This window comes from Rattus norvegicus, chromosome 8, assembly GCF_021556685.1.
Source record: "Rattus norvegicus strain SHRSP/BbbUtx chromosome 8, alternate assembly SHRSP_T2T, whole genome shotgun sequence".
Taxonomy (NCBI): Eukaryota; Metazoa; Chordata; class Mammalia; order Rodentia; family Muridae; genus Rattus; species Rattus norvegicus.
In genome coordinates this window covers 66,494,180-66,510,188 of record NC_141541.1, presented here as the reverse complement: position 1 = coordinate 66,510,188, position 16,009 = coordinate 66,494,180, and the positions used below count along the sequence as shown (strand labels likewise).

At 48.7% G+C, this 16,009-nt stretch overlaps 1 protein-coding gene across 1 annotated transcript; it reads left to right on the top strand.

Moving 5' to 3' along the window:
* The first annotated feature begins 1,522 nt into the window (after positions 1 to 1,522).
* Tbc1d21 (TBC1 domain family, member 21) lies at positions 1,523 to 13,679 on the top strand. The gene is given in 11 exon segments (NM_001014210.1): positions 1,523 to 1,667; positions 5,851 to 5,958; positions 6,087 to 6,190; positions 8,928 to 9,022; positions 9,487 to 9,597; positions 9,697 to 9,797; positions 10,898 to 10,994; positions 11,243 to 11,343; positions 12,081 to 12,197; positions 12,843 to 12,926; positions 13,521 to 13,679. Coding segments are annotated over 11 exon segments (1,011 nt in total). The 5' UTR covers positions 1,523 to 1,607; the 3' UTR covers positions 13,554 to 13,679.
* Positions 13,680 to 16,009: the final 2,330 nt, after the last annotated feature.

The window sequence follows — 16,009 nt, the reverse complement described above, 5'->3', positions numbered from 1 at the left end:
AGGGGCAAAGGCCCTCAGTATTTTCCTGTGTATGGATGTATATGCACGGGGAAACAGAGAGAGGCAAAAGGCAGGTGCTGCGGGCTGTCAGAGACTTCCTGTAGCGCCTCCAGCCAGCAGAACAGTAACACAACGAGACAGTGAATTGTGTCTACGCAAGACTTCCATATGGACAGCTCAGTTAATAAGGGTACGAAAGGCGGAGGTTGGCTGTGCTCTGATTTCATGGCTGGGGAATCCAGCTTTCAGATTTGAGCTCAGACTCCAAGTCCCACCTTGGAGCTCCTGACTGCACTGTGGTTTGTGTAATGACTAAAGATGCTTCTCAGCCAGAACAGACCTGAGTAGAAATGCAAGTAAGGCTGGAGGTAGAAGACGTGAGTCTGAAGCCAGCTCTGTTTAACATCAACACCTCCAGGCACCAAGAAGCTGGCAGGGCAGGGCAAGGGGCATTAGAAGACTGAGCACAAAATAATCTGACACTGACCCTGGAAATCAGGGTAGAAAGGAGAGGGATATGTACAAGGTACAGAAAGGAGTTTGAGAGGATGGCAATTACGCTGTTTCCTTCGAGACAATCTCACAATGCAGCCCTGGCTGTCCTAGAACTCACTCTGCAGACCAGGCTGACCTTGAACTCACAGAGATCTGACTGCCTCTGCCTCCTGAGTCTGGGATTAAAGGTGTACATTGTTCATTCAGTTGGTGCTCAAACCAACAGTTTTAGTTTGCTCAAACCTTGCTCTGGGTATATAGGAAAATAGTAGAGGGCTGGGGAGATGTCTCAGTGGACAAAGCTTTGACTGTACAAACATGATTACCTGAGTGTGGATCTCCAGCACCCCTGTAAAAAGCCATGTGTATAGATGTGCGCATCTGTGGCCCCAGTACTGGGGACAGAAACAGATGGGTCCCTGGGGCTCACTGACTAGACGGTCTAGCCAGGTTGAGTGAGAAACCATGTTTCAAAAAATAGAGTCAAGTCTCTCTCTTTCTCTCTCTCTCTCTCTCTCTCACATACACACACACACACACACACACACACACACACACACACACACACACACACACACACCAGAAGCCACTATCCAGATATCATAGCCCCTATGCAGACTTACATAAATCTATTCTTGGTCTCCAGACCAGATATACTGATTTGGTGTTTTGGAAAGTCCTGCCTCAGCCTGAGGTTCTGACTGTAGTTATTATGAGCTCTGGAACTGGTCTGGTAAAATAATGGTCAGAGATATGGAGTAGTAGCCCACATCCTCCAGGAAGGCCATCTTGGTTAGCTCAGCCCACTGGATCCATTAACTCAACCTCCAATGTATAACCTGTGTACACTATAATTTGGGGAGGCGGTGGTCTGTAGATTTACTCCTCGGCTTCTATGTGTGTTCCGAGGTCATTGTGATGGCAGTTCTAGGGCCTTGTGACACTCATATAGCTGGATTTGTTCAAATGTGGGAAGTTAAGAGAGGCCCAATTCCTTTGGGGAATGCAATTCATCTCTTAAAAGGAAGTCCCCCTTTCCCTGGCTCCCTAATCACTAGGGATCCTTGGGAAGTGCTGGACACAGGCTACTCCCAAGGCATCAAGAGGGGAACATGACCACCCTTTCTCCAGAAAACAGCCTCTCTGCCAGGCGGTCAGCCACCTTCATTCTGGTATGTTCTTTGATTTGATTTGAGATAAGATCTCTCTGTGCTGCCCAGGCTGGCCTTGAACTTGTGGTCCTTTTGCCTCAACTTTCTGAGTGCTAATATTATAAGCATATGCCACCATACCTGATGGACACATGTTCACCAGTCCCTAGTGCCTGTCTCCCCATCCTCTGGTTTATAGTGGGACCTTGTCCTGCTGAATGGGAAGGCTATGGAAGGTCATAGAAGGGGGAGCAAGGGCCACTTCCCTTCAACACCAGCCACAGGTTAGACATCTACATCCCTTTTTACCTTATTGGGGGTGGGTGTCTTAGAACTCATATGACTTCCTCCCCATTCTAAATTTGTTGAGTTTTAGAGTTGCTCAGCCTCTGGCTGAGTTTTCTTTGGCGCTGTTGCCAACAATTTTGGTATGTTGCCACCAGGTGGCAGTAGAGCGTCTGTTACTAGGTTCCCAAGCCCAGTTAATAAACTATTCAGGTCCACCTGAGTCATGAAAATTTTCCACGCACTATTTTTCAAAATCATAACTAATTACAATGACCTTAACCAATCTCAGGACCCATTTGTCATGTGATTAATAAGGCAATACATAAAAATGCAAAATGAACACTTGAGGTTTAAATGCTACAGGTTTACTGCAGATGATCACCAAGCCGTGAATATTTTTTTCTATATTTCTCCCATTCGCCAAGTTTAGAGAAGGCTAATAATGATGATGATGATGACGACGACGACGACGATGACAACGACGGTGGTGGTGGTGATGATGATGGTGGTGGTGGTGGTGATGATGGTGGTGGTGGTGGTGATTATGGTGATGGTAGTGGTGGTGGTGATGATGATAGTGATGATGATGGTGGTGGTGATGATGATGATGATGGTGATGATGATGGTGGTGGTGGTGGTGGTGATGATGGTGTTAAACTGCCTACAGCAGTCGGAATGTACAGATGGTGTTATAAGTGCTTTGTTTACAGCCCTCTGAGATGAGATGTGATGGGGCTATTATCATTTGATAAGTGAGGAAAAAGACCTGGAGACTTCACATCCTGACAGGTATCCAGCCAGTGGTAGAACTGCTCTCCAGACCCAGGCAGCAGTGTTGACCAGTGACACATTGATTTGTGACCGTCCCAGTATAGAGCTGATCACCAGCTTATTCCCATGGACAGTCTGCTGTCAGAGTTGCCCGTACCCCCTAGTACCCCATTTTTCAGTGTTGGCCCAGCAGATAATGTGTGTGTGTGTTATTAAAGAAGGGTGTCAGTCTAGGGAGACGGCTCAGCCCTAAAGCACTTTCCTTGTAAACGTAAGCACCAAGTTCGGGTCCCAGACCCCATGTGGAATGTTGAGTGGGTGTGGTGGCTCCCCTGTAGCTCCAGTCTCAGAAGGCAGAGCCACGGGATGCCAAGAGCAAGCTGACTAGGGGTAACTTAGCCATATCAGTGATCTCTAGGTTTGATTGAGAGACCTTGCCTCATTGAATAAGGTTGAATAGGCAATCAAAGATAATTCCCAGCATCAACCTCAGGCCTTCACATGTACTTATATGTGCCCACATATGTGCAAATATGGATACACACAGGCACACACACACACACACACACACACACACACACACACACACACACACACCCATGTGACCTACACAAAGGGAAACTGACGTGCCTGCAGTCAGTGGCTCCCTGTTCCTTTTGGAGTCAAATGTTTTCCTACTTACTTGACAGCTAGCTTTTCCCTCAGTCTGCGAGGCACTGCCTTGGTCACCCAGGAAACTGTTAGGAATGCATCTCTATAGTCTGCTTCCCCCAAACTTTCTGAACCAGAAGACCCTCCAGTGATTTGAATACAGATTTAATTTAGAGTCCTGTGCCGTCTACACATCCATTTATTAGAAGGATGGGGACAGCTCTGGCCAGCAGTCAGTTGGGTTCCCAGCAGCTCACCCTTCTGCAGTGTGGCACCTGGGGAGAGGGACCTTTTGCTTACCCCACGGCCTCACCCTTAGTTGTCATTTTGTAAATGTTTTTCAGGCACCATCCTTACTACTGGTGCACAAGTGTGTGGCACACATGTGTGCCTGCCACACAGGCTGGGCATGCGCACATCTTATCTGAGTATTCCTGCAACCAGCTGCTTTATATTTTCGGGGAAGCTAAAAGAGAGCACATGCACTGTTTAATCTGTGTTATCTTAATCTTTCTATCTTAATCAAAGCGGCACAGTCATAGAAAAACATAAAATACGTTATAAAGGAAAAAGACATATTTACACTCTAAGTTTCAAGAGGATCACTGTAGCTTTTTGGTTTTGTTTTGAGGCTGGGTCTTATGTATCCCAGGTTGGCCTCAAATTCACTGCCTAGCCGAGAACAACCTTGAACTTCTGGTCATCCTGACTCCACAGGAGTGTGTAGTTGAACCCAGTATGTGGTTCTGGGGATCAAACCCATAGCTTCATGTGCTAGGCAAGTACTCTACGGACTGAGCTACACTCCTAACCAAAATTACTATTTTTTTCTTTAAATTTTATGCATATGGGTGTTTTGGCTGCATGTCTATCTGTGTACCGCACATGTGCCTGTGCCCAAGGAAGCCAGTAAAGGCTGGAATTACAGCTGGTTGTGAGCTGCCATCTGGGTGCTAGGAATCAAACCTGGGTCCTCTGGGACAGCAGCTGGTACTCAACTGCTGAGCCATCTCTCCAGCCCCACTTTTGTTTTTAATGGAGAGCGTTTTCTAGGTATTTTCTTCAGTATTTTTGCTATTATTTCATTGCTGTTGCTCTTGAGGTAGGGTCTTGTTGTTGTAAAAATATAAAAAATAAAAAACTGTCTTTATCCTGCACTAGATCTGGCACCGAGCAGTGCCCCAAGATGTCTGCTAGATATCTTAATCTCAGTCAGCAAAGCCTCTCACTTGCTTTGCTCCGTCCCATATCACACTGCCGAAGGCCTCTCTCTGAGCTGTCAGCAATCTCTCTACCTATCTAGATCCCAAGGCAGGTTTCCATGCCAGAAGCACAGGTCCCAACTCCGTGGTGGCCCAGAGTAGTCGCCGCACACTCCATTACACTTAAATCTACACATGAAAGAACACACAGCACAATAACCTTTGACCCAATTGATAAGATAAAATTGCCCACCTAAACATGCAAAGCCCAGCACCATCCATTCCTTAAGAACATTAATAACAACCTGTAAATACACAGAGCAGAATCTTAACGTCACCTGCCATGTTGTCTACTGGCTACTCTCTCTCCTCTCCTCCATTCCCGTTCCCATCTCCTCCTCTTCCTTCAAACTCTTCTCCCACCCATCCTTCCTTCTCATCCAATGACAGGCCTCCCTCTATCCTGTTCCTGCCCTTACCTGTGTTTTACAAATTAAATGGGGAGAAGGTTCTGGTGATGTCACCTGAGTCCGGAGTATATGACTAGGCAGCTGTCCTTGGGGCAGTGGAATTAGCATCAAATACAGAACTCCAGGGCAAACCATAACAGGGTCTCACTGTGTAGCTTCATACAGCTTGGAACTTACTATGTAGGCCTTGGTATCCTTAAACCTGATTCACCTACCTCCCGAGCGCTGGGTGGAATTACAGGCATGTCCCACCGTGCCTAACCTTCAGTTTCTTTTAAGTTCAAGTTTATGTGGTACCGTTCTTATACTACATAGCAGACATGGTATACAAATGGTAGTACTGTGAACACTGACATGGCTGGACTAGAGAGCCCAGCGTGCAGACGGACAGTCCTAGTGTCAGACCACAGATTACATGGAGAGGTGGCACTGGTGCATAGGGAGAATGTCAAGTTTCAAACTGCGTGCTCTGCTTTTTTTTCTGTTAACATTCATATGTTTTCCATGTATTTATATGCCTCACGGTATTACACAGTGTGTATAAAACATGGCTCACTTAATTATTCCCTTACTGCAGAGCACTGAGGGTATTTACGTTTTGCATTTGGGTAAGTTATGCACAGTGAACATGACTGTCCATCCTGGATTTTCGTTTCCTACTTATTTTCAGTAGTTTCCTCCCAGTAGAGTATTCTAAAAGTGAGTCAGAGGCTGCGAGTTTTGTCCCTCACAGAGTCCAGAGCCTAGCGTTTGAAAGCCACCTTACATTAAAAGGAAAGCCCACAGACTCAAGCAGAGGACTCATCTGGTTGTTCTTGCCAGGAGAAGAAAAACCCCCCCATTGACAAGGCAGAATGGGACAGCTTCTTCGATGAGAACGGTCACTTGGCCAAGTCACGAGACTTCATTTGTGTTAACATCCTGGAAAGGGTATGGTCCCCAGGCTACCCTCAGCCTTGCCCTGGCACTGGGGGGTGGCAAGGGGACAGGGGTTGGGCATGGCACTGGGCAAAGCCCTCTGAGTAGGCATCTTGAGAGTTCATGACCTCCATGCCCAGGGACTACATCCCCTCGTGAGGGCAGACGCCTGGAAGTTCCTTACAGGGTACTACTCATGGCAGAGTTCCCGGGATGAGCGGCTCATGGTGGACAGCAACAGAAGGTAGAGACTTCTAGATCCTCTCTCAGTGGGTAGTTTTGGGGTTTCGGGTGGCAGTGGGGATGCGGGGTGGGCATACAGGTTTCTTCTTGTGGATCCCTCATTCTTAGAAGACCCTGATGCTTCTACACAGGACCGCACACACAGAAGGTATAGCCAGGGTTAAGCTGGCACCTCCTTTCCTGCGGCAGGCAGGGGCTTGTCCCACTTTCCCTTATCACCTTTCTCTCAACCCCATCCTTCTCTACACAACCTACCTGTGGAGGGCACAGGAAAATTTTCCCCTAGGCCCAATCTTCACTCCATCCACTGCTACCTCAAAACCCCATGACTGAACTGCCTCTGAGTCTAGGTTCTGCCTCTCTGCCCTGGCAACATCTGTTCTAGTGCCCAGTATGGACTGCTCATGTCCTTGGGTTAGACAGCTCCTGACGACATTTCAAACAGCAATCCCCTTCCTAGTCCTGGCTCCCTCATCTGACCATACCAGCTGCCTGAGGGACTCCCCTAGAGTTAGGGTTATCACTGTTGTGACAAAACACCAAACTCAAAGCAGCTTGTAGAGGATTCTTACCCTGTAGCCTACAGCCGCACATTGCAGTCCATCACTGAGGGAAGTCAGGGCAGGAACCTGGAGGCAGGAGCTGATGCAGAGGCCATGGAGGAGCTGGCTCAGTTCTCCCATCTTGCTCAATCTGCTTTCTTTATAGCAGCCAGAACCAGCCCAGAGGTGGCACCTCCCACAGTGAGCTGGGCCTTCCACATCAATCATTACTCAAGGAAACCACTGACAGGCTTACCTACAGGCTGATGGGGGGGGGCAACATTTTCTTAATCAAGGTTCCTTCTTCTAAAATGATTCTAGCTTGTATCAAGTTGAATACAAAGCTAACACACGGAATCCCCACCAGCTTGACCACTCTTTTGGACTCCCTCTGCTCTTGGCTCATTCATTCACTCGTCCTCCCTCCACCCAACTGGCCTCTCTATTCTCTATTTCCCAGAGCCCCACCCTTGGGCCAGTGGGGTTGCTTAGAGAATAGAGGCACCTGCTGCCGACCCTGACAATCTGACTTCAACCCCATAGTGGATGGACAGAGTGGACTCTCACAATCTATCCTCTGAGGTCCACAAGTATGTGGCACACACACACACACACACACACACACACACACACACACACACACTGAATAAATAAATGCAAAACTCTGTCCTTGCTTCAAGGCCAAGATCAAGCAGGGCACTTCCTCTAGTCGGCCCCGATTGACTGGAGGATCTTCGTAAGTGAGTAGCACGAAACCTTTGAACTTGGCATAGTCTTAGGTTTGGGAGAGAATTCAATTCAAGTTCTAGCATCAACATCACACTCTTGAGTGAATTTCCCAGCTTAAGGCTCAGTCTCCACCACTGTCAAGTTTGGGGTCACAGTACAGGTCACAGAGTGGTGACAATGATCTCATTATAGGAATAGGAATGCCATCATGCACAGGGAAAGAACAGCTATGGTGCATGTTGGTGGGAATGCCACCCAAAGCCACTTCTGTGACCCTGGGACTTGGGCTTGCTGAGCATGGAGCCTGCTGCTTCTCTCCCCTGTGGAGAGCACACTGGGGGAGAGTCCAAGTCCTCCAGTCACCTTGTCTTTGACTCACTACAGGCCTCACCTGTGAGTGCTCAAGGTGGGCTGGGTCTGAATGATCCCACAGTGGATTGTGTCCTTCTTGGAGGTGTTTGTCTTAGGCTGCCTAAGTCTGGGGGGTCTGAAGCAGAAGCTGAGCTCGGCCACAAGGCAGCTCTCAGCCAGGTTATGGAAAAGACAGCTCCACAAGGGACCAGCAGAGAATAGTCCAGGACAGAAGGGATGTGAGTGTCAGACCAGGTACTGAGGGCCCAAAGGAACGGCCCACAGGATTGCTGAGGCAAAGTGCTACAATTGGGGGTTGACAATAACAGACATTTTTTTCTCTGGCATTCTGGAGGCAGAAGACAAGGTTGCCTGCTGGCCTCCTGGGAAGGCACTGAGAGACAGAAGGTTCTTCTCCACACCTCCCACGGAAGCTTCCTTGGCTTGAGGCTACATCCATTCACTCTCTGGTTCAGTGGACACATGCCTTCCGACGTGTGTGTGTGTGTGTGTGTGTGTGTGTGTGTGTGTGTGTGTGTGTGTATGTGATAAAGACAATTGTCATTTATAGGTCCCCTAGAAAACACAGAATGATCTCATCTTGAGATTCTTAATCACAATAGAAAAAAACCTTGACTATAAATAAGACCATCTTACAGGTTCTAGGGGGTTACATTTAGGATATGACTTTTAGAGGCCATCCCTTAGTTACTGGACTGACTAAATTTCAGCCTTCAGCATGAGTCCTTCCAACTGAGGGGTGTGTGTGTGTGCCAGAACTGTCTCCACTTCACAGATGAGGAAACTGAGGCTTAGAGAAGGGAGGGCAACATCCCTTTGCAAATACTTGGCTGTTAAGTGGTGATTCCAGGGTTCTGGTGCTACAGGGGGACCATAGAGACCACCCCACATTAAGTTGTCTCCACACTGTACCAGCTTCATGTTGGGGAACACTTACTCAAGGCCACTAAGGCTAAGATGGGTGAAAGCACCACAGGTGGGGACCAGGTGGGCAAAGCCACCCTATTCCCCTTGAGCTCAGCAGCAGCTGTAGCCAGACTGTCCCCTCTCAGAAGGGGAAGATGGTCTTACTCAGCCCCAATGCTGTTCTCTCAGGAGGAACTATAACTCCTTGTGCCAGATGTATGAGAAAATCCAGCCCCTGCTGGAAAATTTACATGGGAACTTCACGGAGACTCGGAACAACATCGGTGAGCAGAGGGAGGGAGGGCTGGGCAGAGGAGAGGGCAAGTGCCATTCACTTCTTTCCCTAGTCATTTCCAGGCACAGGTGACTCCTGGGGCTTGGTAATTGCCTTGATTCTGGCCTGGAATTTTCCTAGCCAAACCTGGGTCAATCCACCACCCATGCCCATGGGCATTCCTAGGTGTGCTTCCCTGACACGGCTGTCCCTATTGCTTTGCCTACCTCTCCCCACCCCACGACTTTGAACTAAATCAGATCTGAATTGGATGGGAGGAGCATTTGAAGGCGAGGAGAAGCCCAGGGCAGCAGGGTATGATGATGAATTGAGTGCTGGGGGCTGACATGCCCTTTGTAGCCACCTGCTAGGGTTTTTTTTTAGAACCTGTCCTCTATGGAGGGAGAGGAAGCAGCCCCTGCTTTCTATGCTGGAGATGACTGACTGTCGCTTCCTGTCCCTTGTCTAACCTAGTGTACGATATTCAGAAGCTGTATGATAAAGATCCCCTGGGCAATGTGCTTGTAGACAAGAAGAAACTGGAGAAGACCCTGCTGCTGAGTTATGTCTGCAATACAAAGGCTGGTGAGCTGCGGGTGGAACCCCAGCCCAGGCTTGCTGGCTCCTTCCTGGATGCTGGCCCATGGTCCATTAGCTCTTCCTCACCGGTGCCCTCCCCTGCAGAGTACCAGCGAGGCTTCCACGAGATGGTGATGCTTTTCCAGCTGATGGTAGAGCACGACCACGAGACCTTCTGGCTATTCCAGTTTTTCCTGCAGAAAACAGTGAGCACTGAGCAGGGCTCGAATCTCCTCCCCTCCACCACCCACCTCAAACACGTCCTCCAGTCCCCAAACACCCTGTAGGTCAGTGGGTGAGCAGTAGAAACCTCAGAGTTCAGGGGGGCTGTTATGGGCCCCACTTTACCAGGCCCAGTGGTGGCACCCTCTGCTGGCCTTTCATTTCCTAAACACAGATCTCCCTTCTGATCCCTTATGGCTCCCCAGGTCTCCAGAATACAGTCCAATATCCCAAGGGCCTCCAAGGCCCTCCAAGGGCACCTTTTAGTTCCTGCCTCCTCCCGTTGTCCCCTCCAATGATCTATAGTCCAGACCCCCTGAAGGACTCAGTAGTAACCAGATACACCCTACTCTGTACCCGGGATGAGGGTATTGCTATCTGAAAAGATGTTATCACCTTCTAGAAGCTTCCCACAACCTGACCTCTCTTTGCTAGGATGTGCTTGCTGAACTTTTCCTCTCAGCTCTGACCTAATCACTGGGGTCACTGCCACATGCTGGACACCTTTGCAGCGCCTCCTCCCCCCTACATGTTAAGATGCACATGAGTACATACATGACTGCCCCAGAGATGTACACACGGCAAACAGGCACAGGGGTACACACAAATCAGAGACAGCACATACACACGCACACACACACACACGTACATACATATACACATATACATACATATATACACACGTACACACACATACACACACACGTACATAATACACACATATACATATATACACATGTACTCACACGTACATACATACACACATATACATACATATATACATACGCACACACACACGTACATACATACACATATACACACGTACACACACATACACACACACGTACATAATACACACATATACATATATACATATGTACACACACATACACACTCACACATACATACATACACACATATACATACATATATACACACGTACACACACACACACACACACACACACGGAAGTGGATGAACCAGACACATGGCCTCTCAGAATTGGGACTGAGAGGTTGACCTTCTTCCACGATGCTCTCAAGTTGAACTAGGAGGACTGATCCCCTGGTCCCGTCTCTTACAGGAGCACAGTTGTGTCATCAACATCGGTGTAGGCAAGAACCTGGACATGCTCAACAACCTGATCACTTTACTGGACCCTCAGTTTGCTGACCACCTCAGTGAGTGGTCCACAGTTACTATTACTATTCACACCAGCAGGTAGGCCATGGGAGGGCCAGGGCCCAGCCTAGCAGATATCCTCTGGAGGGGAGGAGCAACACGGAGGAGCCTGGGTCTGTGGTGCTAAACCTATGCTCCAAATGGACTCCATGGCTTGTTGGGAAAGTAGCAGGTGAAATTTTCATGTTTCCTATGTCTGCTGTGCTCCGTTGTGTGGTGGCTTAAGCACCTGCTTCTCTCCCAACAGAAGGAAAGGGCTCGGGAGCTGTGCAGTCCCTCTTCCCATGGTTCTGCCTTTGCTTCCAGCGTGCCTTCAAATCCTTCGATGATGTCTGGAGGCTCTGGGAGGTGAGGCACATGCAGCTGGGGACACTTAAGGTAGACGGGACCCCTTCTGTGTTAGGAAAGAAGCTGCAAGTTTTCCTGCCTCCCTTTCTTCCTGGCTTTGGATGATGCTCTGCCATTTGGAGTTTAATTAGGTTATCAACCCTACTCCCCCTTGCGGGAGAATGCTAGAGCATCTGTCCATCAGTCGTGATGCCAGACTCCCCTGATCTCCTATAGGGCAGTCAGCACAGAGGCACCTGCAGCTGCTCCCACCCTCTCCTGCTCTCTGCTGCCTTCCCTGCTCTTCCTTGGCCTTTCCCTTGTCTAGAATGCTGGCTTCTCTTAGAACCTGCTTCCCCACAAGGCAGGCCCCAAGGACACCTGAAATTTTCCCCGACAACAGTCCCTAGGGCCACCAGCAGATGATCCTCTCTAGGAACAAACTCACCACCTCTTGCAGTCCTGCCTCACAGCTGTGCCTAGCTAGAGGGTCCAGCCCAACTGCCAGCCTGACTGTGTGCTATCCCATAATGCAACTCCCGCCTGACTCACCCCTTCATCCTGGATTGCCGACCTCCAAGTCCAAATCGAATATAGCACCCCTACTGCAGATTTTAGACCAGCCCTGGATTGCTAGGCCCTCATTCAAATTCTAGTTTTTCTATGTTCTGTTCTGAGTTTATGGTTTGTGGTAGCTTACTGCCCCCAGGGTATCCTGGTCTCAGGCAACAGGGCTGAAGCCTGATGGCTGCCCACAGGTCCTGCTGACAGGGAAGCCCTGCAGGAACTTCCAGGTGCTGGTGGCCTACAGCATGCTACAGATGGTGCGGGAGCAGGCGCTGCTGGAGTGTATGAGCGGTGACGCCATTCTCATGGTGAGAGTGCCCTTAGCCAGATCCCCTGCCAGCTTAGAGCCTGATCCCTGTACCCATCCCACAAAAGAGTGCAGGCCAATTCTGGTTTATGGCAGCTTTTGTCTCCAGAGGAGAGCAGGTGATAAGAGGAAGTATGGCACACCATGCTGACGGGTTTTAGTAGAATACTTTCAAAGGCCCTGCAACAGTGACAGAGACTGTACTGGTTTAATCATCCAAGTAAGCTTGTGAGGAAACTGAGGCCTTGAATGGTCTAACTACTAGACTCTACTGCCTTGATATTAACCCTTGGCCATGAAGAAAAGGGCCTATGTTCTTTAGATGTGATTTAAAAGTCAGCTGAAGTACGAGGAAACAAAAACACCTTACATGGTACTCCAATTATAAACCTTAGGAAGTTGAGACATAGCAGAACCCCAGGGCTTCCAATACACCCATGTGAAGGCTATGTTTATATTCCCAAAGCATACAATTTGCAGGCACTGTGGCAGGTTGTAGAAACCTCAAGTGCTCCCCAATAACTGCTGTGAGAGTAGCTTTCTTACCTTTGTACTGCCTGTGCCCAAAGGCACAAGGAGTGCTTGCTTACACACACACACACACACACACACACACACACACACTCACACTCACCATCCCCTCCAGGCCTGCAACAAGCTTATCGACCTTGATGCGGATGAGCTGATCTCCGCTGCCTGCGTGGTTTATTCTGAGCTCATACAAAAGGAGGTAAGCTGAGCAGTGGTCCCTCCTCCTCCCCCTCCCCCTCCTTCTCCTCCCTCTCCCCCCTCCTACCCCCCTCTCCCTCCTTTTTCTCCTCCCCCTCCCTTTTCCTCCCCCTCCTCTTCCCCTCTTCCTCCTTCTCCTCCTCCCCCTCCTCCCCCTCTTCCTCCTCTTCCCCCTCCCTTCCCCTCCTCTCCCCTTCCTCCACCTTTTCCTCCTCCCCCTCCCCCCCTCCTCCTCCTCCTCCCCCCTCTTCCCCCTTCCTTCCCCTTCCTCCCCCCTCCTCCTCCTTTCCTCTTCCAAGAAGCCTTCCCTGCCTATAGCAGTCACTTGTCTACAGAGACTCTGCCAAGTTCCCTCCCACTAGCCTATAGATGTCGTCGTTCTGCACTGTCTTCTCACTATTGATGCCCTCAGGCAGTCTGATTCCTGGGCTCACAGCCTTCATTTCCCATTCCCTATGTCTTTCCCATGGGGTCCAAGTGCAGACCTGGACCTCCAGGGACTCAGGAGAATGTCACCAGCTGGACAGACTAGAGTGAGAACAAAATCTGATAGTGTCTGTCCATATCACACCTTCCTGGTTCTCCTCATCCCCAGGTTCCTCAGGCATTAAAGGATTTCTTTCTCTAAGGACAGCAACACTCACAATGGATGCATACCCTCAATGGACTGGATGAAGGCCAACTCTTCAACTATGGGGTCAGGATCGATGACTACTGGGGTGAGGGCATAGACAATACAGTGCCATAGAAACCACCTCTGGCCCATTGGTTTGTGATAGTCACATGTCTCCTTCTACCTTGGATTGCATAGTGGTTGAGACCACACAGTTAGTGAGCAGACTTCTGCGAGGCTAGGGAGAAGACACACCGAGACAGGGCTCATGGATCTTCAGAGGTGCAACCTGAAAGTAAATGGGCAGGGTAGGACAACTCTAAGAGCCTCCCAGACATGTCACAGACAAGAGTGAGTATACAGGGATTACCACATCTGAGACTCGAGTTCTAAGGGGAGAGGAACTCTGGCCTTTACATCTGTCCTCATTACCCCTTACTGTCAACATAGTCACCAAATGCTCTCCCATGCTCCAGGCTTCTCACCATCTATGGACGAGCCAACCAAAGCCCTGGCCATTAGGCTGTTCCCCTCCTGGTCTCAACAGTCCACCTCATAACTATTATGAGGTAGTCTTACTCCTCTACCTCCGAGGGTTTCTTGATCTGAGCTGAGCTTCCCAGGCTTCCTCATCCTCTCCTGAGACTGCATTCTAGCCCTTACCCAGGATACTATCCTCTCCTGGAGCAAGAGGGACATGAATTCTATGCCATAGTCCCCTCACGGTCTATGCCCAGCCTACCTAGGCTCTGGAGAAGGGGATGGCCCTACAGAGGGGCTAGGGTTGGCTGGGTGCCTCAGAGTTGCACATTGGTGCAGGCACACACACACACACACACACACACACACACACACACACACACACACACACATTTAAATAAATAAGATGTTTTAAAAAATTACTGGAGTCCCATGGTTACAGTCTTTTCCCTCTTGACTGAAGTAGGGCTGAAGAGCCTGTCTTGCTATGATACAATCCCCCTTGATTTTCACATCCTTCCTTACAGCTCCTTCAAGGATCCTCAGGCCTTTTGGAGAACATGTTTGAAATCTCTGTGATGTCTTAAAGATGAGGGTGTTTGAGCACAGACAGTGAACAGTCCAGGTATAGATAAAATTCAAGCTCGGGGGTAGGACATGAGGTCAGAGCCCTTACTCATCTGCTATACTCCCAGGGGACCAGCAGTCCATGGCCTGAGACCTTTTGCTTGTTATATATAACCCGAGCCAGGTATCTGTGAATTGAATCAATTATATCACCCAGTGGGCTTCTCTTAGTAAGGCCTAGTCTAGCATTGAATCAATTATATCACCCAGTGGGCTTCTCCTAGTAAGGCCTAGTCTAGCATTGAATCAATTATATCACCCAGTGGGCTTCTCCTAGTAAGGCCTAGTCTAGCATTGAATCAATTATATCACCCAGTGGGCTTCTCCTAGTAAGGTCTAGTCTAGGCCAGAAGTGTCATCACACCCAAAGTCAGCATTTAAGTACCTGTATTTGGTATAAAAAGTTATCTCAGTACACACTGAGTACTATATTGATGTGTTTAGACTTCGGTAAAATACCTCATCCTTGGCTGTTACCCTAGAAGCTGGGATGTTCCTGACGAACCAGCCTGCTTCCATCTTGGATCTGAAAGTTATCTTATAGTAAAGACAAAATCCTGTTCATGATTAAATCTGTTGCTCAAGGACTGGGCTATGGCCTACTTGTAACCTTAACTACAAATGGTTTTGTACTTCCTGTTCCAGAAAATGGCAACTGTGTCTTTTAAAAAAAATTCTACCTTCCAACTCTTTGTTTCAAAAGGCTGTTCTAACCACCTGTTGTCATGACCATATTGTTACTTTCTGCTTCTCTAATCCTATCCATTTGCCTGCCGAATCCCCCATTTGGAAACCCTCTACCCCTGAGTATAAAAGCCCTTATTTTCCCATGTCCAAGGCTGAACTCTTGAATTCTGTCTTTAGGGGAGGCAGCCTGTGTACATAATTAAAAAGCTTGCTTTAATTAATTTGACCATGATACTTTGGTCTCTCTCTGTGCATCTTTGGGATTAACAATTCCAATACAAGATGCTGGCTGATTAAGTATGTGGTGTATCCCACACATGGCAAAGGGGATAAGGACATAGCCCTGCAAACTCTGTTTAGATATTTATTTTTGTTGAGACTGTCTCATGTAGCCCAGGCTGACTTGGGACTCTTTTTGCAGCTTAGGATACCCTCGAAGCCTTATTCCCCTGGCTTCTACCTCCTTGATGCTGGGGTGACAGGCTTGTGCCACCAAGCCTGGTTTATGCAGTGCTGAGAATCAAACACAGGGCCTCATGGATGCTAGGAAAGTACTCTATCAGTGAGCTACACTCCCAGGTCCTCTTTTCATTAGGGAGATAACTCATTCATAAAGGGGGAGCTCTCACGACAGTGACAACCATGTGTCTGGGGCTCTGCCTCCTCATGCTTCATAA